Here is a 23,403-nt window from a genome sequence, read left to right as displayed (position 1 = left end):
TGATACATGATGCCCAAAAGGGTTACCTTGTTTAGACATTTTTTGTTGGTGCTCCAGGTTACTGTGTCGGCCTGGAGAAAGTGGCCATCTAGTTCACTCTTTCTGTTCTCTGCCTTGAACCTTGAACCAAGAATAGATAGCAAGACCTGGGGTCCACTCTCTTGCCTGGTAAGAACAAAAACAAGAATCTAGAAAAGTACTCAGAGAGCGCAGACCTCCGCCAAGCGAAAACATAACCGCCTCCTGGATCCAGACAGTGATACGGATCACTCCCAAGATTTTATCGTTTCGTCTTTGGGTCAGACCTTCCCTGAAAATAATTGAAATCCATCCATAACTTTTCGAGTTATCTTGCTAACAAACAAACAAACAGACAGACAGACAGACAGACAGACAGACAGACAGACAGACAGACAGACAAACCCAGATGAAAACATAACCTCCTTGTTGGAGGTAATAACTTGAAAGGTTAGCTGAAATGCTTATAAAAATGGACTCAACAGGAAATATATGGTATGCCTTTTTTATTGTTTTTTTTGTTTGTTTGTTTTTTTTACTGTGATTCAAACATGTACTGAGCACCAACCCAAAATAATTCACAAAACTGGAAAATTATTTACATGACACAAAAACCTACTCATACAATCTTCCAACAGGAAGCTGTACAATGTGCAATATTTCTTTTTGCATGCACACACACACGCCCTTGCACACACACACGCACACACACACAAACACGCTCTCCTACACACTTGCATGGGGAGACCTCCCTTTGTACTTTTATACAAACATATCTTCTCTCCTTTAAAATATGCATTTGTTAATAAATAGTTCTAATACAATTTACTGTAAATACAACAATGCATGCTTGGCAGTTTAAACTGACACAACATAGAACTTTGTCTCTCATAAAACTATGTTCAATGCATTTTCCTTGACATTGCGAAAATAACCCTACAGGCAAGACACTTTACAGTAGAAAGCAACTCATGAGTAAAAAGGATACTGACATGACAATTGAATCCAGTCACTTCTACAATAGCTTATCCACGTGTCCTATTCCTTTGTAAAATATTGACATGAATGCTGAACATCAGCCTAATTGTCGAGTAGCATGGAGTGAATATTCACAAATAAATGATATGTTACAATACAGTGTTGAACCTATGAACTGGTGACAAGTTGTTTCACAAGCAAACAAGCTCACAGCCTGGACATATAGCCTCAACAACAACAACAAAATGTAGACTTCGGTTATATTCTGTGTGGTGTTATAGTCTTTGTGTCCTTAGTGTGAAAGCCAAGAGGATTTTTTTTTTTTCCAAAAAAAAAAAAAAAAGCTACAACATTCGTGTGAGCTGAGTAAGTACAGTAGAAGGCCTTACGTCAACAGAGTAGCATTGCACGATTCCCCTTAGGACAGTTTCAGCAAAGAGTCAGCAATGGCGAGAGATCAGATCGGTCCCTCTCTCCTCTGGCTTTGGTATTTCCTCACCAAGTCTGCAGCATGTCTTTTCAGTAGCAAAGTCGCAAAAACGCCACACTCCTGCCTTCTGTAATGTTCAATGTCATTGTAACGTTAACGAGGATGATACCAGAGAAATTGTCGATGATGACGACAACAACAACAACAACAACAGCAACAGCAATGACAACAGCAAAAAAAAAACACAAAAAAACAAACAAACAAACAAAAAAAGTCAAGAAAAGAAAAAACTCGATTTAGTGCAATAGAGGACGTGACTCAGTGACATCAGTCCGAAATGTCGAGCAGTAACGGTTTAGTCTCTCCGCTGTTGCCGCCCGCTTGGCAGCCCGAGTCGGACGCCGCCTTGGCGTCCAGGCACTCATCCCGTCTGAGCAGAGTCATGGCGGCGCGGCCCAGCTTCCCCACGTAGGGCAGCAGTCTGGGAGGGGGGAACCCCGCAGAGGAGGGGCAGCTGCAGCAACCCCCCCACGCCCCCAGCGCCGGGCCCGGACCTGGCACACAGGGCAGGGAGAGGGAGGCGGAGGGCAGGGGGAGGGACGGGGCAGAGGCAGGGAGGAGGGCAGCAGACCGATGGAAGGGAGGGGGGAGCGCGTGGAGCGAGGGGGTCGGTGTTAGGGGGGGTGGAGGCGCGTGGGAGCGGGGAGCAGCGGAGGAGGGGGGCCAGGCCAGGGAGGGGGGGGCGAGGGGTCGCCACCGCACCCCTCCTGTCAGAGACTAACGCCGGACGCGCTGGAGTCCGGGGCGAAGGCGGCCACCACCCGGTAGCCCTGGGCGACGCGGATCATGTCGCGGATCTCGCCGTTGAGCTCCATCAGCTTGGCGCAGATCTCCGACAGGTCCTGGTTGGAGCCCACCAGGGCGAAGGTGCCCGTCTGGCCCAGGGTCTGGTGCCGGAAGTAGATGTTGAGGAGGGTTTGCACCTCATCCTCTGCGTTGCCACCGAAGATCTCGTTCGGCCATGTGCGTCTGAGAGGGAGGAACACAGACAGGAGATCATGTGTTTAACAGCCATCTTTTTTTAAGTATATTTTTTGGGGGCCTTTTCGCCTTTATTATCATAGGATAGTGAAGAGGTAGACAGGAAACCAGTGGGAGAGAGAGATAGGGTGGGATCGGGACATAACTGCAGGCCGGAGTCGAACCTAGGTCCCCTTGGGCACTTGGACCCGAATACAGTATGGTACGAGCGCTGTAGCCATCTTTGTCATGTTTTTGCCTTGCTCAAGTTATGCTTGCCAATCATGACTCGCAATTATCGTTGCCCGTTATATCTTAACTTGGCTCACAAATGAAATACAGTTATCTCCACGCGAACACTCACAATAGAAACTGGCAGAGCTGCATACCCCTGACACAAACATAGTTCTGCTCTGCTTGATACACCAATGTAATAATTATTATGTTATCTCAATATATCACATTGAGTGTATTTTCCTTGCCGTTAGTCCCTGAACCATTTGGATGAAGAAGGAGGAAGGATGAAGAGGATGAAGTGGAGTCGAGTGCCATCGAGCGCTTGGCGCTCTCCACAGTGGCCTACCTGCACTGGCGGATGTAGCGGATGGCGGTGGTGAACTCGCTGTTCTTCAGGCACTCCAGGACCGCCTGCACGGCCGCCTCGGTGGTGGGGAAGCTGGCCTGTGGCGGGGGCCGGTGGTGAGACACCAGGTCCCCGGACACGGCCGCCGCCGCCACCCTCAGGCTGCTCTTCAGATCGTTCACCTCCCGGGACATGTTCAGCAGCTGCAGGGCGACACACAGAGGGTTAACGCCTGAGCCTCAGATAGAGAGGACCACTGTAGTGGATGCAGGGCGACACACAGGGGGTTAATGCCTGAGGCGCAGACAGAGAGGACCACTGTAGTGGATGCAGGGTGACGCACAGAGGGTTAATGCCTGAGGCGCAGATAGAGAGGACCACTGTAGTGGATGCAGGGCGACACACAGAGGGTTAACGCCTGAGGCTCAGATAGAGAGGACCACTGTAGTGGATGCAGGGCGACACACAGGGGGTTAATACCTGATGGATGGTTAAAAGCTCTCTTTCACTTCTAATAGCCGGGCCACACCGGACACACAGCGGAAGTGGTCCGTTACATTACATGACCGTCTTTCTTTGTCTCAAACTATTTGGATTTTGATGGTGTAGTCCCACACAGTTCTCTGTCCATTATCAAACTTGACATAAGATGCATTCACATCAAGACTCTACTTACACGTTCTTAGCTTTGCCTAGAAAATTAATTAATAAATATCTATGGCTGTGTGTGTGTGTGTGTGTGTAGTTGTATGCAATGTTTTGCTTGAATAAATAAAACAAAGAGAGAAATATCTCTTTTGGAGTTCTACTTTAACCAGTAATATCAAAAAAATTGAGCTGATTAAGGTATCTATATATATTGAGTATAAACAATTTCATCTTGATATGAAGTATAATCATGCCATAAATATAAACATGCTTTGAGTATACTGTAAGTATGCTTGGATTATAATTGTGCCATGAAATCATGTTTGAGTAGAAATGTGATGCAAATGTCGTTTGAAATATAATCATGGTTGAGTAAAAATGTATGAAGGAAATGCTTGTGTACCTGTAACCAAAACTTGAGTGGAAAATGTGTGAAGAAAATGCATAACTGCATAAAATGCATAAATGCTTATGTGTGAATAACTGTGGCTAAAAGTCAAGCAGTTACAGATGATATATTTAGAACGCTTGACAACACCTACGGGTGATATACTTAGAACATTTGTAGGTGAATGTTACCCTGGAAAGGAGAATACCCTGTTTGAGGTCAAACCACAAAAACTGTCTGACAAAAAACAATAGACCTGCCAATCAGGTAGAAGTACATAGCAATATACCATGTACACAGGGACAAAAAGAACATTTTCTTTCTGACATTGCCATATGTCTGTGCTTACAACCAGCTAGAAGTTGCAGAAGGTTGTCATTTTTATTTTTCATTTTGGGCATTACATACGTGTATTTTTTTTCTGCAAATTCTGTTTTCCTGTATCCTTTTTTATTCTTATACAATAAACTACTTCCAGTAAGGAAGGGTTAAAACCCATCTCTCTTTTTTGACTGGATATCTACAGTGTTAGCTGTCATGATTCTCGCATGAGGAGGCGAGAAGAAGCATATCTGATGTAAGGAGAAGGGTAAGTTGTCTCTCTAGAGTTTCCCTACTTCATTGCAAAGGGTGATGGTTTTACTGTGACATGTTGGCTGAGGTGTGTTTTAGCCATAAGAAATAAATGTTTTATTGTTCAAAAAACTTTTAATCGAGTGAATGATATGCAAATGTTTCATGGCCAGCCGGTAAAAAAATTACGATTCATTATTCAAAAACCTTTTGGTGAATAATACGCGAAACGTTACAATACGTGTGTGTGTGTGTGTGTGTGTGTGTGTTTGTTTGTGTGTGTGTGTGTGTGTGTGTGTGTGTGTGTGTGTGTGTGTGTGTGTGTGTGTGTGTGTGTGTGTGTGTGTGTGTGTGTGTGTGTGTATGTGTATGTGTATGTGTGTGTGTGTGTGTGTGTGTGTGTGTGTGTGTGTGTGTGTGTGCGCGCATGTGTGTGTCTTTACCTCTGGCACAGAGCTGATGGCACTGACTTGCCCGATCAGTTTGCAGTAGGACTGAAACAGGAGCAGCAGCTGAAAGTGCAGCTTGTAGAGCCGCTGGCACAGCTCCAGTTGCTGTGGGCAAACATGACACACGAATTACAACCACACGCCCCCACACACATCCATAGGCCCCACAGGGCCGACACTACACATTTCACACCACGACCCATCGATTGGGCCCTGGAGTCTCTGATGTGGTTAGAGGATGTCAAACACTAAAGATGCCAGATAGAGCAATGAAGATTCACTGTAAACATTACAAAGTATGCTAGACGGGAAATGATCTGTGTCTGAAATTAACAAATACATTCAAAGACCAAATAGAGAATAGCCTTTCTTGACATCGTGAACTCTATCAGGCCTGTATGCTGTTCAAATTCAGATATGTATTTAGCTACATCATACTGTACATCCGATATCGATCAGCCATATTGTCATATTTAGGTTTTCAACGCATTTAAAATATGTGTCGCTGAACAAGAGTCAGAGAAACGTGTCAACATATTTGAACTTACAGCCAGAGTTTCCATTTGCTGCACAGCAAGCATGTCACAAGACAAGAGAGAGAGAGGGCGGCGAGAGAGGAGAGAAGAGAAAGCGTCAGTGAAAAACCCATGCAATCAGTAAGGCATTAATACAAGAGAAAGGGAACCCATTCATAACGTCAATGGGTTAGTGGGACCAAATCTCCACAAAGGTTAATGAGAGAGTAGGGAAGACAAAAGGATCAAATAGGTACAGTTGTGTCTATGCACAGTAGACGTGTTTGTCTCTCTCATGACAAACAGACAGACAGAAAGAGAGAGAGAGAGAGAGAGAGAGAGAGAGAAAGAGAGAGAAAGATTGTAAAAGGGAATACAATTAAACCAGGTAAAAAATGTTTCCATTAGTCCAGGTCATGATCTTGATGCATGTAGGATGTTTTCCATGCATTAAGGCAATACATCAAAACACTACTAATAACCAACTGAAACTCTAAGAGCACCCCCAGTGTGTGGGGAATGCATTAGGGTGTTTCAAAACATCTCAAGGACTATTGTTCAGTTTGTGGATGAGACAAGTTAATGTCAAGCACCAAGATAAGAGGGCAACCGAATTGGCTGGTTAGAGAAATGAGCAGTATAGTCAGAGAGGGTTAAAGCGGAGCGAGAGGCCCCAACGTTCGACCATTTCCCCGTTCTATTATTGCAAGGGGGTTGGGAAGGAATCCCCCCTTGATGCAGACCAGAGTAAGCCCTCGCAGCATTAACATCAATGGGAGACTTGTGGAATGTTATCCTTAAATTGGTCATTATGGCTTTCTGGATTTGTTGACGGTATTTTGGACAATAGTTATGAAGGATCTTTGGTATAGTGTTGATTTAGAACAGTTAGAGCTGATTAAGGGTAGCACGTGCTGTAAGTGCAGTGAGCTTTAAACAACAAGAGCAACAAGAAGAGAGAGGTTTAGTAGAGTTTGCTGGCAAGAACAATTTTGGAGTAAAAGGTGTGCAGTAAACTAGGTGTGCAGTGAAATAGGTGTGGAGTGAAGCATGTGTAGTATAGTCTAGGAGGAGTGAAATAGGTGTGGAGCAAACCATGTGTAGTATAGTCCAGGAGGAGTGATAGAGGTGTGGAGTAATCTAGTTGTGGCGTGATCAAGGTGTGGAGTATACTACCATGTGTAGGGTAATCTACAGTAGGTGTGGAGTATACTGTACCATGTGTAGGGTAATCTACAGTAGGTGTGGAGTATACTGTACCATGTGTAGGGTAATCTAGGTGTGGAGTAAACCATGTGTAGGGTAATCTAGTTGAGGAATAAACCATGTGCAGGGTAATCTAGGCGTGAGTAAACTGCATCATGCTGGGTAGTGCTAGTGTGTGCCATAAGCCCATTGTATGACTCACCTTCTCCTCTGTGTCTCCGGGCTGACAGGTGATCACCCCATCGTCAGAGCACTTGGGAAATGTGTCCTTACAGTTTTGCAACCACTAGGGGGAAGGGAGAGGTGGAGAGGAGAGAGAGATGGAGGGGGTGAGTGAGGTGGGAGGTGTGGGGGGGTTCATTGACCGAAACACTGACTTATGATGACTATGAGAATTAGAAGGAGAGTGTGGACATGACTGAAATCTTTCCATGTGCACAACCTTCTGCTTTACTGACGACCTCAATGATGCTTTTTATTGTGGATACTAAGAAGCACAAATGCATCTTACAAAATGCATTTCATTTATTAGCATCCACATCACAGTAAACGTTCTTGCTATTCTGGACACAACGTGGTATCATTATGAAGCACTATGAATGTCCACGCTACTGCTTTTAATTCTCCACTTGGTACCCATCATGTGGTGTTTCAACCAGGGAGTTATAGGGAAGTGTGTGTGTGTGTGTGTGCATGTGTGTGTGTGTGTGTGTGTGTGTGTGCGTGTGTGTGTGTGTGTGTGTGTGTGTGTGTGTGTGTGTGTGTGTGTGTGTGTGTGAGAGAGAGAGAGAGAGTTCCTACCGAGGTGGCAGCCTCCTCCTTGTTGTTGTAGGTGTCCAGATACTCCTGGAGCTCCAGCACACTGAACTTGATCTTCTCCAGCAGCCCGTACGACACAATCTGAGGGAGGAACACACAGAGAAGCACTCCTTATGACCTTATGAATGGAATACAACATGACAACACAGGGAATATACAGTATAACATAATTAAACCCAAAAATTAGCCGCAGCTTACGCATTGATTATGCTAAATGTCCTCAGCTATGAGGTTAATACATGGGGGCAGTTAATATGGTATTAATATGACTTTGTGTCTTTTAACTTGCATAAAAGACTGTCCTGCAGCTTATACACAATGCGGCTAATACACAGGAAATTACTGTAACTCATTTCTGAAAGAAAGAATGAAGAGACCAACAAGACAGAAAGAAAGAAAGAAAAAAGAATATATGAAGAAATGTTGAATGAATACAAAAGAGACTGAATGAAATGACTTCTGTAGCAACTCTGTTCCAGCTCACCGTATCTGCATCCACATAGATCGTAGGGCAGTCAGAGCATGAGGTCAGCATCTGAGACGACCGCACAAACTTGGACCCTATGCCCCTCAGCCCGTCGGCAAGGTAACCAGCAGCATCACTGGTCAGGGAGCAGAACTTGTTCTGGATGTTCTGGAGAGGGAAAGGGTACTTTGGTCATACGATGCCAATCACTTTTTCAAGCTAAACTGGAAATTGTGTGACAAATGAAATCTTTTCTACTGGTCAATTTTTTTCCTACTAAAGACTCTGCATCTCTTATAATAATAATCTTAAAATAATCAATGTTTTCAGCGATTCAGAGGTTACGTTTTTTAAAAGACTCACTAAGGACACTAAAACCTCTTTTTATCCATCCTCCCTTCCTTCCTCGGTCCTCCGGCTGGTTCCCACTGATCTATAAAGAATTATGGGGCAGCAACAATGGGATAGTCTATCCAGTGTTCTTTATAGATCAGTGGGAATGACCCGGAGGACCGAGGAAGGAAGGAAGGGGGGATGGATAAAAAGACAGATGAAAAGAGCCCTAAAACTATTGACAGCAGAATGTCAACGGGTGCCTCTCATATGGTGTTTCATACACCCTCCCTTCCTTCCTTGCCCTCACTGATCTAGATAAAGAATGATGGGGCAGAAACAATGGGATAGTCTATCCAGTGTTAGTTATAGATCAGTGGGAATGCCCCTCGAGGATCGAGGAGAGATGTCGAGAGGCACCCAACATCAGTGTCCCGTGGACGCGTACCTGGAACAGGGAGGAGAAGACGTGGAAGGTGTAGATGGCGCAGGAGCCGTCCGAGTCGGCCACCAGCTGGCTGACGTGGCTGCGCCAGGCGTCCTCGGCGTCGTCACACACCGTGGGCTGGAACGCCGCCAGGATGGCCGAGAAGAAGGGCGAGGGCGGCGGGGGGAAGTCCAGGTCCTGCAGGTCGTCTCGAACGTCCCCAAAACTGCCATCGGGAAAAAAGACGGGAATGACTCAATCCAACAATGGCAGTGGACAGTGGTTATTTCTGTAGTTGAATACCGGTACATACTGTATAAATGCTTATTTATGAGTACATGACAATAAACTTTGAACTTTGAACTTTGCTTCTGACTAGCAGCATTGTCTTGGCTTGTAATAGAGAGCAACATTGTGCATCATGCAGGCATGACCTACAGTCACATATTCATGAGCCACAGCTTGGTGCTAATTTCTCCAATCTCAGAGTTTTTGCTCTGTGTGGTTACATTCAACACTCATGATCTGAGAGTGTACTGCATGTTACCCTGCAGTGTGTACTGCACACTCTGCTCTGGATTTGCTCTGCAGTGTGTGCGTGTGTGTGTGAGTGTGTGTGTGTGTGTGTGTGTGTGTGTGTGTGTGTCTGTGTGTCTGTGTGTGTGTGTGTGTGTGTGTGTGTGTGTGTGTGGGAGGGGCTTACCTTGGTAAGCAGCTGATGCTGAGGTCCTGGTCGGAGCGGTCCTGCTGCCGGACCAGGTCCAGGGTGAAAGCGTCTCCGCAGTCAAACCCCGGCGGCAGCTCGCTGACGCAGAAGGACAGGTCATCCTCCTGCATGTCCTCGTCCTCACCGCTCACCTCCAAAGGGGGCGGAAACTGGGACGCACACAACCAGAACACTTTACACACTACTACTACACACGCACCATTACACACACAACCAGACCACTTTACACACTACCACACACACACACACACAAAACCAGAACACTTTACACACTACTACTACACACTCACAACCAGACCACTTTACACACTACTACACACACACACACACACACCATCACACACACACACAACCAGAACACTTTACACACTACTACACACACAAACATCATCATCACACACACACACACAACCAGACCACTTTACACACTACTACTACACACACGCACACCATTACACACACACGTTCAGCTCTAAATGATGTGGAGCAAATATGCCAAATAAGCATGTGGTTCCCCAAGAATTACATTTACAAATGTACAAGAACACTTTGCTAGATTTGACTAGGAGGACCTTAAACTGATGACACACAAGGCAACTGTTCAGCAGTGCTGCTGAGCATTTTTGCCCATTCCACTGATATTGAGCAGCAACATTTTTGAAGCATTACTAGTGACACTCTCATGATCATCCATCAGAGGACATGGAACTGGTAAAATGTGGTAATTGTGGTTTCCCAGCAACACTGCTCAAACTGTCCCATGTGTCACCACCTCCAGAGCTCTAGAGTGTTCAGCCCCTATACTAAGGCCTGCTGCTGTGGAGAGGGCTCGGCTTACGGGCTGCATGACGGTGTCATCAGGCAGGGAAGTCCCCAGGCAGGGAGTGGTGGCGTTCAGAGAGTTTGGGTCAGCAGAGGTGGTGTCGTAGGAGGTGGACAGCGAGTCCGTGTGATTGGTCTCCTCTGACGGAGAGAGATTCATCGTCTGAAGAGAGAGAATGTTACAGGACATATGTTACTACAGGTGCTTTATATGAGTATGTGTTTATGTATGTGTAAGGCCTGATTCATAGTCTACACAAGCTACGCAAGCTACACGAACACAGTTGACAACGCAAGGCTCACTGTTTTGAAGTGCCTTTCATAGTCTATGCAACCTACGTGGGCAATGAGCCCCCAGTGGAAACACAAAGTATGGCACGCATCATTGCGCCGTGTTACAAGAATTTGGACGACACATTTTTCGATACAACTACGAATCATGGCGTCCTTGCATAGCTCGATACGTCCGCGTTTGCGTACGACGTATGAATCTGCCCTGAGAGAGAGAGAGCGAGAGGTGTGCGGCGAGGCGGCTCTCACCAGCTGCGAGTGGGAAAGACTCTGGCTGGTGGAGTTGGACTCCTCCTCTTCCTCGGAGGACTCGTCCGAGTCGTCCGGCTGCTCGTCCTCGTGGCCCAGGCTGGGCGTGCTGCCCGAGTGCTGGCTCTCCTCCAGGAGCTCGTGCAGGTCGCCGCTGTCCAGCGAGCGCCGCCGCACGCCCCAGTTGAAGTTGTCCACACTCTCACCCTGCAGAGAGAGAGAGAGAGAGATGGAGGGAGGGAGAGGGGGAGAGAGAGAGAGGGAGAGGGGGAGAGAGAGAAGAGAGAGGGAGAGAGAGAGGGGGGGAGAGGGGAGAGAGAGGGAGAGAGAGAAGAGAGAGGGAGAGAGAGGGGGGGGAAGGGAGAGAAGAGAGAGAGAGAGAGGGAGGGAAAGAGAGAGACAGAGAGAGAGACAGAGAGAGAGAGAAATATTTAGGTAAGCGTATACACAAAAACACCCCACCAAACATCCCAAAATGCATGCACACACACAGCAGACAAACACACATACTGTACACTATCACACCCACAAACTCACCCAAAAGCTCTCACACACAAAACAGGTGTAGGTACTATACTTTTGTCCAATAGTAACATCCCTCAGGTGCATGATGGAAACTCCACACATACACAAACTCACAAGCTATTATGCAATCATGATACTGTATAGAACTACAATGGAAACCTTGTCCAGGCTACTAACACTTTTCATACAGTATACCATAAGCCACGACTGATGTTTTCAAGTCTGTACTTTCGGATTCACTTAATTAACTCTGTCAGTCAGTAAGTAGGCATATTTAATAACCATATTCGGTATTGTTCTCAATTATAACATGGGATAATGTCATCATTTCTTTAAACAACCCATGCACTGTGTGACTTTATTTCCATGATTCAATGCCAACTCTGTGGGCACCCTACACACTTTGTAGCTACAGCTAGCCTCTAAATAAAGACATGTACAGTATATAATATACACACACATAGAGACACACACACACATACATCCACACACACACACACATACATACTGTGCACACACACAGACGCACACAGACGCACACATGCACACTATAAGCCTACCAGACACAGTGACACTCACCTGTAGCTCCTGAGGGGGGACAGGGGAGAAAGAAAGAGAGAGTGTTACCGACACAGTGGTGACAGACAGAGAGCATTAACGTTACAGTACACACAACAGCACAGAGCACCGGCAAAGAGAGGAGAAACTGCACTGGACATGAAGGGGCTTAGTAAATTGCAATCAAAAGCACGCACATCCACATCCAGAATTATGCTCCCATTTTTTTTATTAAAAATTCAAAAATTGGGAGCATAATTCTGGTTGCAGCGGACTTTTCTCTTGTTTTAGTCATGAAGGGCTTAGTGACAAGGAGAACAGGGCGGTCAGACTCGCTTAGGCAGTGGACAGAAAGTGTTCCTGGCAGAGAGTAAACCCTGTGCTCCTAACATCCACTCATTCACTATGTAATGCACTGTATGGCGAACAGCCAGTTAAATGGCTAATTACAAGGGCATTATGCAGTGAATGGGTGCAGGTTCCAAACACAGGAAAAGTATGCAGATACATTACAGTTAATAGCCATTTTGCCATTCAGCCTTTATGCCATTCACATATAATATATAATAAGTCACATATAATAAGTATATATCTGTTATTTTGTTTGAATTGCATTGAGCATAGTTTAGATTACGCTGGCTCAGAGTGGTGTGATGATGTGCTGGCTACGCGTCCCAAGATCAGGCCTGCTGTGAGAGACTGAGCCGGGCCCACTCACCTCGCCGTCCTCCAGCTCCACGTCCAGGAAGTCAAAGTCGCGGAAGACGCGGAACTGCTGCTCGGAGGCGGTGTCGTCCAGCGTGTCCTGCTCGCGCGTGCCGTCCTCGGACGACACCTGACTGGGCTGATGCTCCATCAGGTCCAGGTCCCCGCAGGACGAGAAGATCACCTGGGGGAGAGGAGGACGCAGGTGTGGTCAGTATTTTCAGGAGTCTGGTATGTTTGTGATGAAAAACAAATATTGACCCTGATGAAAACTGCCTTCTAAAGGGAAACTGTCAAAACATCATCAAATTAGATGCTTTTCAGTGATAAGATTACAAATAACATTACAAGTAAATCAATAAACAATGTCAGTTATGTTTACAATGTACACCTGACACTATGTGCAACCATACATACATCAGGGTTCTCAGATGTAACATTTTTCCTTGATGTTCAATGACGGAAAACCTGAATTTCAATGGCCTACAATAGAATGAACCATACAATGTATATACCAACCAAAGATTTCACAGTAGCTACTTACAGTAGCATTCAAGAACCTGACTTTTTTTCTTCAGAGTGAGATATGAATAAATGGGCTTTGAATGAATGAAAGTGTGGCTAACCACAACCACTTAACCAAGCAGTAAAACTAATGCATTTTGGGAAGTGAAGTTTAAAACTGCTACAACTAATATCTCCGTGAATTTTTTCTTTCTCAGTAGGAATGTGTTGCTGTTTCCTGTCTGCATGTTCTCAGAGGCCTTTGGTCTTTTGGTTAAAATCCCAGTAGGTTTCCAGCATTCACTGTGTTGTTTAAAGACCACTTGAACCGACCAATCAGGCTTGGTGCTTGGGGTGGACTTACCGACGGATTCTTGGAGAGGCCGACCTCCTGGCCACACAATGACAGGACGTTCACCAGCTTCTCACGAGTCCGTTTCTGAGAGCCGGCAGACACAGAGAGCAGAGCAGTGATTAATTATGGACATAAAACACACAAGACACACACACACACACACACACACACACACAAAACTATTCAAGCCAAATAGTCATGACATACGTGACATGTTTATGTGACAACACACACATTTGTCTCTCTCTTTCTCATGTACACACACACACACACACACACACACACACACACACACACAAAGTCACACAAAGAACACAAAGTAAAATAAGTGGCAAAGCCCAAAGTGTGTTTTTAAAGTCCAGACGTGATAAGAGGCAGGCTGTAGGTCAGGAGAGGTGGGTCTCTTTCACCTGTGAGGACTGTGGCCTCTTCCAGCTGACGGACACACACACACACACACACACACACACACACAAAGAACACTCTCTCACCTGTGAGGACTGTGGCCTCTTCCAGCTGACGGGCACCAGCACGGTGTTGGAGTTGGAGCCCGAGGAGGTGGAGGAGGTGCTGCGGGTCACCGCGATGGCCCTCGCCTTCCCGTCGCGGCCCGCCGAGCCCTGCAGGTCGTCGTACCGTCGGCCGATCACCGGCGTCTGGAGAAACGCGCCACAACACACACACACACACACACACACACATGAGCAAAGGGAACAAAACCCCCTCGAGCGAGGATAGGAATTATGCCCAGGCACATACAAACACCTACCCGACATGGAGCATGACAAGTCAGTGCCTGCTGCTAGCTTCGTCCTGCCCATATATTAAAAGAGTCTATCATATCACATCCACCCAGTCTCTTCCTGTTGTGCTGCAGCCCAAGTGCTTTCTCTCCCCTTTCTCTCTCTCTCTCTCTTTCTCCCATTCTCTCTCTCTCTCTCTCTCTCCCTCCCCCTCCCTCCTCCTTTCTCCTGCTCTCTCAATGTGGAAAAAACAGGCTAATTGTAGCATGGCTTATCGGGCGGTGAGTGCAGTCTACATCAGCGCAGGATCTCTCTGGTCTTTTATCACTCAACGCCAGCCAGACAAACGGGGCGATTACTCCATGGGAAGGAAGGAAGAGAACTCCAGGGACTCCAAGTCTACGCCACAAGTACTGATTCAAGATCAGGGGCGAGCCTCGTCTGGGCAGTTACGTCACTGCTGGTAAACTCGATGGAAAAATCTGATCACAGATCTTGAAAACCTATACTCAGACTCAAATGTCACATACATGAGGCTTTTCAGTCGGCTATCTCCGATGGGTTTTCTAGAAAATTCCATTTGAGAAGGGTGGAGGGGAGGGGGTTTCCTCTAAGCATTTCCCTTGAAAATGAAACTTGGCACCCAACAACACAGTATAATGACAATGACAATATGACAATCAAGTTCATGCACCAACATGACCTGAAAACAAGGCCAGATACAAAAGGCCGGAAAAAACCTCTCAAAACATTTCCTCTCTTTTAGTGAATAGAAATAGTTGGCTGGGTGATTTGGATTGTAATGACATGATTAGGGCTGACCGATTAGTGAAGAGGTCAGGTGAAAATGAGATGCTCAACTCTCGTCTTGAGCCCAGATCTGATCTCTGAGAGCCCCTGAGTCCTGTGCAGCCAGACTGCTCTCCTCCTTTCTTACACTCTGAGCCTAAATCTGGAGTCAGTCGTCTGTTTCCCATCACACCTCTGGTGCCCAGTGCTGAGCTTCGGATATCTGCCAGTCTCTGCTCTGCCTATTTCCCCTGATTCATTAAGTGTATTTATATCTTAAGTGTGGAAATAGAAAAGCTGTTCTTCAGTTACTAAAAGTCAGGGTTTAGGAGAGCAGTGGGAAGCGAACACAGTAATATCTTGTTCCCTCACAACACTTTCACTTTATGGCCTCCTTACACCACACAACTTTGACAAGATTTGGGAAAGATTCTTGAAAGATTGCAGACGTTTAACTAATGCCCCCCATTCAAGCTTTACTCCAAAAATGCAAGAATCTTTCCCAAATCTTGTCAAGGCCATTAGATGTCATTACACCTCTAGAGGGATCAACAAACATTGACACAAAGATATGCCTGGCCCAGAATACAAGCTAAAAATATGATATTCTTATATAAATATATAAGATATTCACAGACCGAGAGAAGTAAAGAGTGCAGGGGGGCAAGAGAGAGAAATAAACAAATTAGGAAAGAGAAGAAAGAGACGTGTCGGAGTTGGAGACGCACCTCTGAAATGTCAAAGTGGAAGTCGAGGATTTTCCCCGGTAGTGCTTTGGAGGAGCCGTCCCACACGCGGCTGACCTCCAGGTGGGAGAGGTCGCTGTGGCCGTACGATGGCAGCACCAGGCTGGCCGAGCGAGACACAACCAGCTTTAGGATGTTCAGAGCCTCCTTCCAGTGTACCGTCTGAGACACATGCGCGCACACACACATACACACACACACACACACACACACAGTGCATCATGATTTATGATTACTATGATGACCATAACTAGTTTATCCACATAAAATCATTGCATGAAAAATTAACACACACACTGTATAGGGAACTACATAATGAGTAATATGGCACTTAATTCACAGTAACAATAGAATGCACTGAATATAACACACAATACAATACAAATATAATTGATTTGAGTTTGTGCAATATTTGCTGAGTGCTTACCTGAACAAACTTTTCGATGGTCTTGAGGACCTCGACATTGAAAGGCTTGACCTGGATCAAGGCCAAATCCATGTGGCTCAGCAGACTGTAAATGATCTGCAGCAGTGGCTGTTGCATGCTGGGAAGTCCCTTGTCCAGTAACTGTGATGAAAATGAGGAGCGAGAAGAGTGAGCGACTCAATCTGTCATGTCAGCTAGCCTTCAATCTTAAAAAAAACAACACAGCAATAAAAGCTAATAAAATAATACTCAATAAATAAAAGTTTCTGTCTTTTGCTGTTTCCCAAGGCAACAGAAGATATGGTAAGAATAATGAAATTACATACTTAAATCCTTTCAGTCATTCACCCAGTAAGGTTTTAAATTGTTGTAAGAATTGCTCTTAAAAGCTTTAAATGTTTTTTACCATGTTGTAAGTAGCTTTGGTTAAAAAGCGTCAGTCAAATGTAATGTAATGTAATGTAATGATATCCTCATTGCCTGACATATTAAAGATATGATAAAAAAGCATTGCTGTGTTCAGCAGCATAGACTGGCTGTTACCTCGGCCATGTAGGTGACCATGTTGAGAGTGATGTCGGCGAAGGCCTCGTACAGGTAGCGACACACCACGCTGACCCAGGAGAACGGGTCTCGTGTGTACGAGCGTGTCTTATACAGCGTCATCACGTGAGCCAGGTGGGACAGCTTTGTGTTCTTCTCCTTCTCCTCCAAACACACCTGACGTACACACACACACACATACACAGACACCACAGACACACACACACACACGCACATACATTAATATTTACTCTGGCACCGCATGTTCTACCTAAAGATTTTCTTAAGCGTAAACAAACATTTGCGTTGGTCCGTGTGTGATCTAAGGAGTGATGACACGAGAATACATCATCGCGTGTTTGCTCTGTGTTAACACTTACATTAACGCTTTATGATGGATGATTTAAAGGGCATGACCAAACAAAGAGGACCAACTGCCACTGTAGTGCAAATGCGGTGCAACCAGCTGGGCTACTGCTGAACAACAAAAGAGCGACTGAACGAGGTCAGTGTTACTCACCTGCGCTATCCTCTCCGCGCTCTCCTTGCAGAACTGGGTTGGGCTGTCAAAGTGCTGAACCAGGTGGGGGAGCAGACACAGCACGTTCAGAGGGAAACCTGTGTGTGGGCGTGGGAAACACAGCCACAGGGAGAGAGAGAGAGAGAGAGAAGAATGCTTCTGTTTTACAGGCTGCCACAAATAAGCATTAACCGAAAAACTTACGGCATGCACTACTCTTAACAATCCATTTGGATAGTCAACCTACTGAGCCTTAAGGTGCTGGGAGATGTTCTGCTGAAATTCAGTCTTGCTAATTGTTCATTCAGTCTCTCTAATTGTTCACTAACCAAAACACAGCACCAAAACATTTGCTTTGGACAAAGGCGTCTGCTAAGTAACATAACTGTAACCGTAACTGTAACTGTAACCGTAACCGTAACCGTAAAACACAACCCTGAGCCATAAATTGTAGCACACAGATACATTATGATGTCAGCATCTGTAGCTAGTGTATGGGGGACCATCCAACTAATAGTGTGACTGAAACAACTGCTGCCCTGCTGAACTACTACAGTAATTTCCTGCATATAAGCCGCGTTGTGTATAAGCCGCATAAGCCCACCATATTAACACCATATTAACCCTTAGATGCATAAGTGGGGTCAAAAATGACCCCAGAGGTTGTTTTCTTGCAGTATCTTCTTCATTTTATTTTTTTTTCATTTAACCTTCTATGTATTCCTCAAATAGGTTGTCTTTGACATGAGGCCATTTGGATTTGTGTCTAACTGTTATATTTTTAAAGTAATTTAATGTTTTGTATCAGTACCACCGATCCGCATAGGTGGGGTCAAAAATGACCCCAAGCATTTTCTATGGAATTTCAAAAGTTAACCCTAGGATCTTTTGATTTTTATCAACTGTAGCAGTCAGGTATACATTTACTGTTGATTATCACATCTCATGTCAGCAGTTTCACCATCCTGAAGGCTATTTTTACACAACAACATAAATCTAAGTATCATCATATAATGTGGCGGCCAAGCGTTCATAGCGACGTCGCTTTTTGATCCTTCGATGTCCACTCTTCCTATAATTGTGAAGCAGAATTCACCAAGCGATATTTACAGAGGGATTTGTTGATATGGCGTTCTTGGCCTGATTTGTATGACTTTTTATGCCTACAAATAGGGCAAAAATCGATTTTTTTAAGCCAATTGGCAGTACCTTCTGATTTACTGGATAACAAAAGAAGATATTCATAATCACCTCTGTAAATGTTTTTTTATTTGATATATTAACACTACAAAAAAAATATTTCCAACCTGGCTTTTTCCAATGGTCAGATTCTTTGCATCAAAACATATATGCAAATTAGAGCATATTTAATTAGACATGACCTAATTAGCATATTTAAACATAAATACAGAAAACTTGCAATACGTTTTTTTTCTCCTATTTATGTGAGTATTCAACTGGTAAAGTTTCATGAAGATATCTCTAAGTTAAAATTATATTAATTAAAATAATATTAATAATTTTACCCTATTCACCTATGTTGAGATAATTTTAGGATGTTTACCTTTTTTGCCTATCTAAAAGCTGTTTTGTAATAAAATGTTAATAAAAAGTGATGCATCAATATGTCCAACATGAAATAAAAACATTTTAGACAAATATATAATAAAAATCATCATCTTTAACCAAAATGAGAGACATTATTTGAGTTTACAGCAAAAAACGCATGCATTCTAATTGGGGTCATTTTTGACCCCACTCATGGAAGAGTGTAGGTATTGGTAGCCTATGCATCTAAGGGTTAACTGCCCCCCTGTATTAACCGCATAGCGGAAGAAATTTTGCAAAATCAATGTATAAGCCGCGGCTAATAGTCGGGAAATTATGGTACTCCTGTTGCTCATGTCATGTGCAGTCCTCCGCGCTGCTGCCACCCACCTATGGCCTGCGAGGTGTCCACCACGGTGACGCGGGAGACAGGCGTGAGCTGGCAGAAGAGCTGCAGCGTGAGGTCGCAGGTGGCGGGCGAGGTGAAGCCCTTGAGCAGCAGCTGCTGCAGCCCGGCGAAGCCGCTCCAGCGGAGCTGCGCCTGCAGCTTCTCCAGGCGCTCGCGGTGCTCGGGCCGGTCCAGGGGCACGCGCGCCAGCAGCTTGTGCACCAGCCGCAGCGCCATCTGGTACTCGAACTCGAAGTCCGACTCCATGAGCGAGACGGCCACCCAGAAGACGGTGGCCAGGAGCGAGGCCGGGTGGCCGGCGTGGCCGGGGTCCAGCGCGCCGCAGGTGGACGAGGACGAGGAGCCGCAGCCGCTGCGCGGAGAGCCGCGCTGGCCCACGCCGGGCTGCGTGCACGCCTGGATGCGGTCCAGGGTGGCCGAGCGCGGCGGGTTCTCGGACGGCGAGCGGGCGCCCGGAGGGTGACCGTTTCCGCCGCCGCCTCCTCCGCCGCCGTTCTCGCCGCCGAACTTCTTGGGCACGGAGTAGCTGCGCTGGTGGCGGCTGCGTTCGGCCGTGCTGGCGTCGGTGACGGCGCCGTGCGGCAGGTTGAGCTGACCCGTGCTCTTCCTGTTGGAGTTCAGCTTCCCGCTCACCAGGAAGTCGGGAGACGAGGCTCTGAGAGAGACAAACACACACACACACACACACACAGTGTGAAAATACGCACACATCCATTTAGTGTATACGTGTTTATACTGTATATGCACAGTACACACATCTAAACGGACACACAGATGTAAGCATCGTGGACACAGTGTGTATGCACAGGTGCAGGTGCTTCAACATGGACATACAGACACGATCGTGGGGATGAACATGCAGGTGACAATCTCACCTGGTCAGAGCTGCCATCAGATCGCTGTTCTTTAGACACTCGGCCAGGTTATCCACCACCGACTCCAGCGTGAGCAGCACCTCCATCACATAGCCCTGAGAGAACCGTGGAGAACATGAGAGAACATGAGAACATGAGAACATGAGGAACACACGCCCCCACGGGACTAGCACAGCTGGGTAACTCTGGGACTTTCCGATATTTTGGTGGCAGCCGTCCAGAGTTGGCTGGCTTACTTCACACAGGAAATACTGCCGACCACCAACAGCAAGTCTCGTTTCCGTTGCATCTTTTTTTTCTTTCGAAAATAACTCTTTGTCAAAGTGACACAGACAGGGGTAGAGCTTTGAGGTTTTAAATGTCATTTTGAGGGTGTAGTGGCACATGGGTGGTGGTGATGGGTCTTTAGTGGCAGTTAGTGCCTGCCTACGCAACTGAAATCGCTCTGTCTCTCAAACACACACACACACACACACACACACACACACACAGACACACACAAAGAAGCATAGAAACACAATCAAACACAGAAACACAGAAACAAATAATCACACACACACACAAACACATACACATGCAGGCACACAGAAAGAGAGAGAGAAACACCCAAACACAAAGAGACACACACACACACACATACACTACATGGGTGTTAATGGGTGTTGTGATTATTGTCTTGGAACGATGAGCAATGTTTTCAGTGCCTGCCTGCTTAACCGCAATTTCCTCTCTCTCTCTCTCTCTCTCTCTCTCTCTCTCTCTGCCTCTCTCTCTCTCTCTCATGCACACATACACACACACGGACACACAAAGAAACACACAACCAGACACACACACAGACACAAACAATCATACAAAGAGAGAACACAGAGAAAGAAAAACACCCAAACAGACACACACACACACACACACACACACACACACACACAGACACACGGACACACACACACACAGACACAGAGACACACGGAAACACACACACCTGCACCTCGTCCCCGTGCTCGCCCACCACCTCCACGAGGCGTGAGAGGATGTCGGAGACGGCGTGGTGCGAGAGCGGCTGGCGCAGGGCCCTGAAGATCTGGAAGGAGCGTCCGGCGTAGTGGCGCGACGAGCTGCACAGCGCCGTCTGCAGGGCCACGTCACTCAGCGCCTGCTCCAGATGGAAGTCTGACGTAAACACACACACACACACACACACACACACACACACACACACACACACACACTCTAGTTATAGCACGCTGTCCACTCAGGGGCTGTTTATATAGCACATGGCTTAGGACTACAAGGGCTTCAGACTACAGTAATTTGCTGTGTATTAGCCGCATTGTGTATAGGCCAACGAATAAGCCGTGGCTAATAGTTGGGAAATTACAGTAAAAACTAATATAATATCAAAGAAATATAACGGAGCATGTATAAAAAAAATAGATGACGTTAAAAAAAAAATTGTTGAATGAGAAGGTATTAAGTACACAATGGAATTAAATGGAAACAAAATAAGACATTAAACTTCAAACATAAAAAAACTGCTTATGTTTACAGATCGGAAGACCCCTTACCTGACTTGGACTCCTTGAAGATGGACATGACGTGGCGTAGGAAGTTGGACAGCTGCTCGGCGCTCTTGGAGTTGGGGTTCTTGGGCGTGATGTCCTCGTGGCACCACAGCGGTCCGAAGGCCCTGAGCAACGACAGGACAGTACTCCAGGCACTGTTCCACCCCCACCACCAACCACAGTCACACCGCCATTAACTCGCCTCTAACACGCCACACTCATGCCGCGCTCACGCCACGCTCACGCCACGCTCACATCATGCTATGGTTCACCCTCTCCATGGGATTGTAAACATCATTTTGGTGTGGTGGGTGTATAGGTGTTAATGGGTGTTGTCGTCAGTGTCTTAACATTATGACTAATGTTTTCAGTTAGTGATAGATACAGTATCTATGGCTGTGATCATACATCAGTCAATCACACATCCACAAATCCACACAAATCCACTCAAACATTCTTTATGTTGCACACACATTCAGCTCAAGCGTATGACTATGCAAACTCTCATTCATTTCCCATTCTTTCTCCCAGACATTTTCTGTTTCAGCCAGTAGGGGGAGCTGTATGCTAGTGGATGAGTGTGAATGTGCAGCATGACCCTGAATGCCAGAGTTAGAGTAGCAGTTGGGAGAGTTTTACTCACAGATGCCACTTCCTGTTTGTCAGATAATTACAACAAACAAATAAACAAATTGTTCCGTGGATTTGTTTTGATGGGCGTTAGGTTTCAGGGTTTGTTGAGGTGGTTTGTCTGAAGTGAGTGACACTCTCCTACACAAATGTGCTATAGAACTCTCAGTGTTGCCATGTTTGCCTACCTGGTGGTGAGGAACTCAATGAGCTTGTTGGTCTTGTCGTCGGTGTCGCTCGAGGAGTCGTCCAGTTCCTCGAGGTCGGCGCTGATCTGCGGCAGGTTACCCACGCTGCCCCCCAGGCTCACGCTGGACGAGGTGGAGGACGAGCTCAGGCCCGAGTCCGCCACGGGAGACGGACTCTCCCGCAGGAAGTCAAAGCCCCCTAGCGCAGGATGAGGAAGAGCAGAAGAGAAGAGGAGGAGAGGACAGACTTCAGTACTTCAGTACTTCAGAACTGCATTACATTACATTATATTTGGCTGATGCCTTGTAACCAAAGCGACTTGTGCTGAACATACTTACTGAGCATACTTAAATACACAGACACCTGGGTTTCAGTGGCTTCTCATGACTAAAGGGCCGTTCACACCAAGAATGATTACTATAACGATAACTATAAACAAATATCGCTCTCATTAATATGAATGACAATGTTCACACATAAACTATAATGATAACGACATGAAGAATGATATCGTTGGGGATAACTTTCAGACTGATTTTGAGAACAATAAAAAGCTAACAGCCAATCAGAACCCATCACATTCATTATCACGAGGAGTGACTTTTCTTAACGTAGTGTGAATGCTTTTATCATTATGGTTATAGTTATTGCTATGGTTATCGCTCTTGGTGTGAATGCCGCTTGAGAATGAGTGTCACTCACAATCTGTAATGTGTAATGAGTGTAGGAAAGTATCAGTAAAACAAGCACAGTTTGGGATGGTTAAGGTAAAAGGGCCTCTGTGCTCAAATTAATTTTTGTTTTGTACAGTAGTGGTGTCCCCATTTCAACAG

At 45.9% G+C, this 23,403-nt stretch overlaps 1 protein-coding gene and 1 long non-coding RNA gene across 3 annotated transcripts in view; one reads left to right on the top strand and one right to left on the bottom strand.

Annotated features, from left to right (window-relative positions):
• Positions 1-2,191: 2,191 nt before the first annotated feature.
• Positions 2,192-23,403, bottom strand: part of fryb (furry homolog b (Drosophila)) — a 67,535-nt gene continuing 46,323 nt past the window's right edge. The window contains exons 40-61 of the mRNA XM_062537053.1: positions 22,570-22,768; positions 21,755-21,876; positions 21,172-21,359; positions 20,190-20,284; positions 19,296-19,969; positions 17,358-17,455; positions 16,838-17,014; positions 16,295-16,435; positions 15,850-16,029; positions 14,081-14,245; positions 13,599-13,673; positions 12,744-12,914; positions 10,943-11,149; positions 10,419-10,565; positions 9,557-9,729; positions 8,875-9,079; positions 8,112-8,261; positions 7,610-7,708; positions 7,011-7,094; positions 5,082-5,192; positions 3,030-3,232; positions 2,192-2,455 (exon numbers count right to left, since the gene is read on the bottom strand). Coding sequence (XP_062393037.1) covers positions 2,197-2,455; positions 3,030-3,232; positions 5,082-5,192; positions 7,011-7,094; positions 7,610-7,708; positions 8,112-8,261; positions 8,875-9,079; positions 9,557-9,729; positions 10,419-10,565; positions 10,943-11,149; positions 12,744-12,914; positions 13,599-13,673; positions 14,081-14,245; positions 15,850-16,029; positions 16,295-16,435; positions 16,838-17,014; positions 17,358-17,455; positions 19,296-19,969; positions 20,190-20,284; positions 21,172-21,359; positions 21,755-21,876; positions 22,570-22,768 — 3,923 coding nt within the window. The 3' untranslated portion in view covers positions 2,192-2,196. The remainder of the gene's footprint in view (positions 2,456-3,029; positions 3,233-5,081; positions 5,193-7,010; positions 7,095-7,609; positions 7,709-8,111; positions 8,262-8,874; positions 9,080-9,556; positions 9,730-10,418; positions 10,566-10,942; positions 11,150-12,743; positions 12,915-13,598; positions 13,674-14,080; positions 14,246-15,849; positions 16,030-16,294; positions 16,436-16,837; positions 17,015-17,357; positions 17,456-19,295; positions 19,970-20,189; positions 20,285-21,171; positions 21,360-21,754; positions 21,877-22,569; positions 22,769-23,403) is intronic.
• On the top strand, positions 16,494-22,182 carry LOC134080549 (uncharacterized). Of its 2 annotated transcripts, none has more exons than XR_009939225.1 (5): positions 16,494-16,597; positions 16,821-16,972; positions 17,247-17,342; positions 21,003-21,364; positions 21,738-22,182. It is a non-coding gene; the product is annotated as an uncharacterized LOC134080549 (long non-coding RNA). The 2 variants fall into 2 exon arrangements; XR_009939226.1 differs by having other exon boundaries at positions 16,555-16,597; positions 16,818-16,972.

This window comes from Sardina pilchardus, chromosome 5 (genome assembly GCF_963854185.1).
Source record: "Sardina pilchardus chromosome 5, fSarPil1.1, whole genome shotgun sequence".
Lineage (NCBI taxonomy): Eukaryota > Metazoa > Chordata > Actinopteri > Clupeiformes > Clupeidae > Sardina > Sardina pilchardus.
The sequence above is the reverse complement of the archived record's forward strand: the minus strand, read 5'-3'. Positions and strand labels throughout refer to the sequence as shown.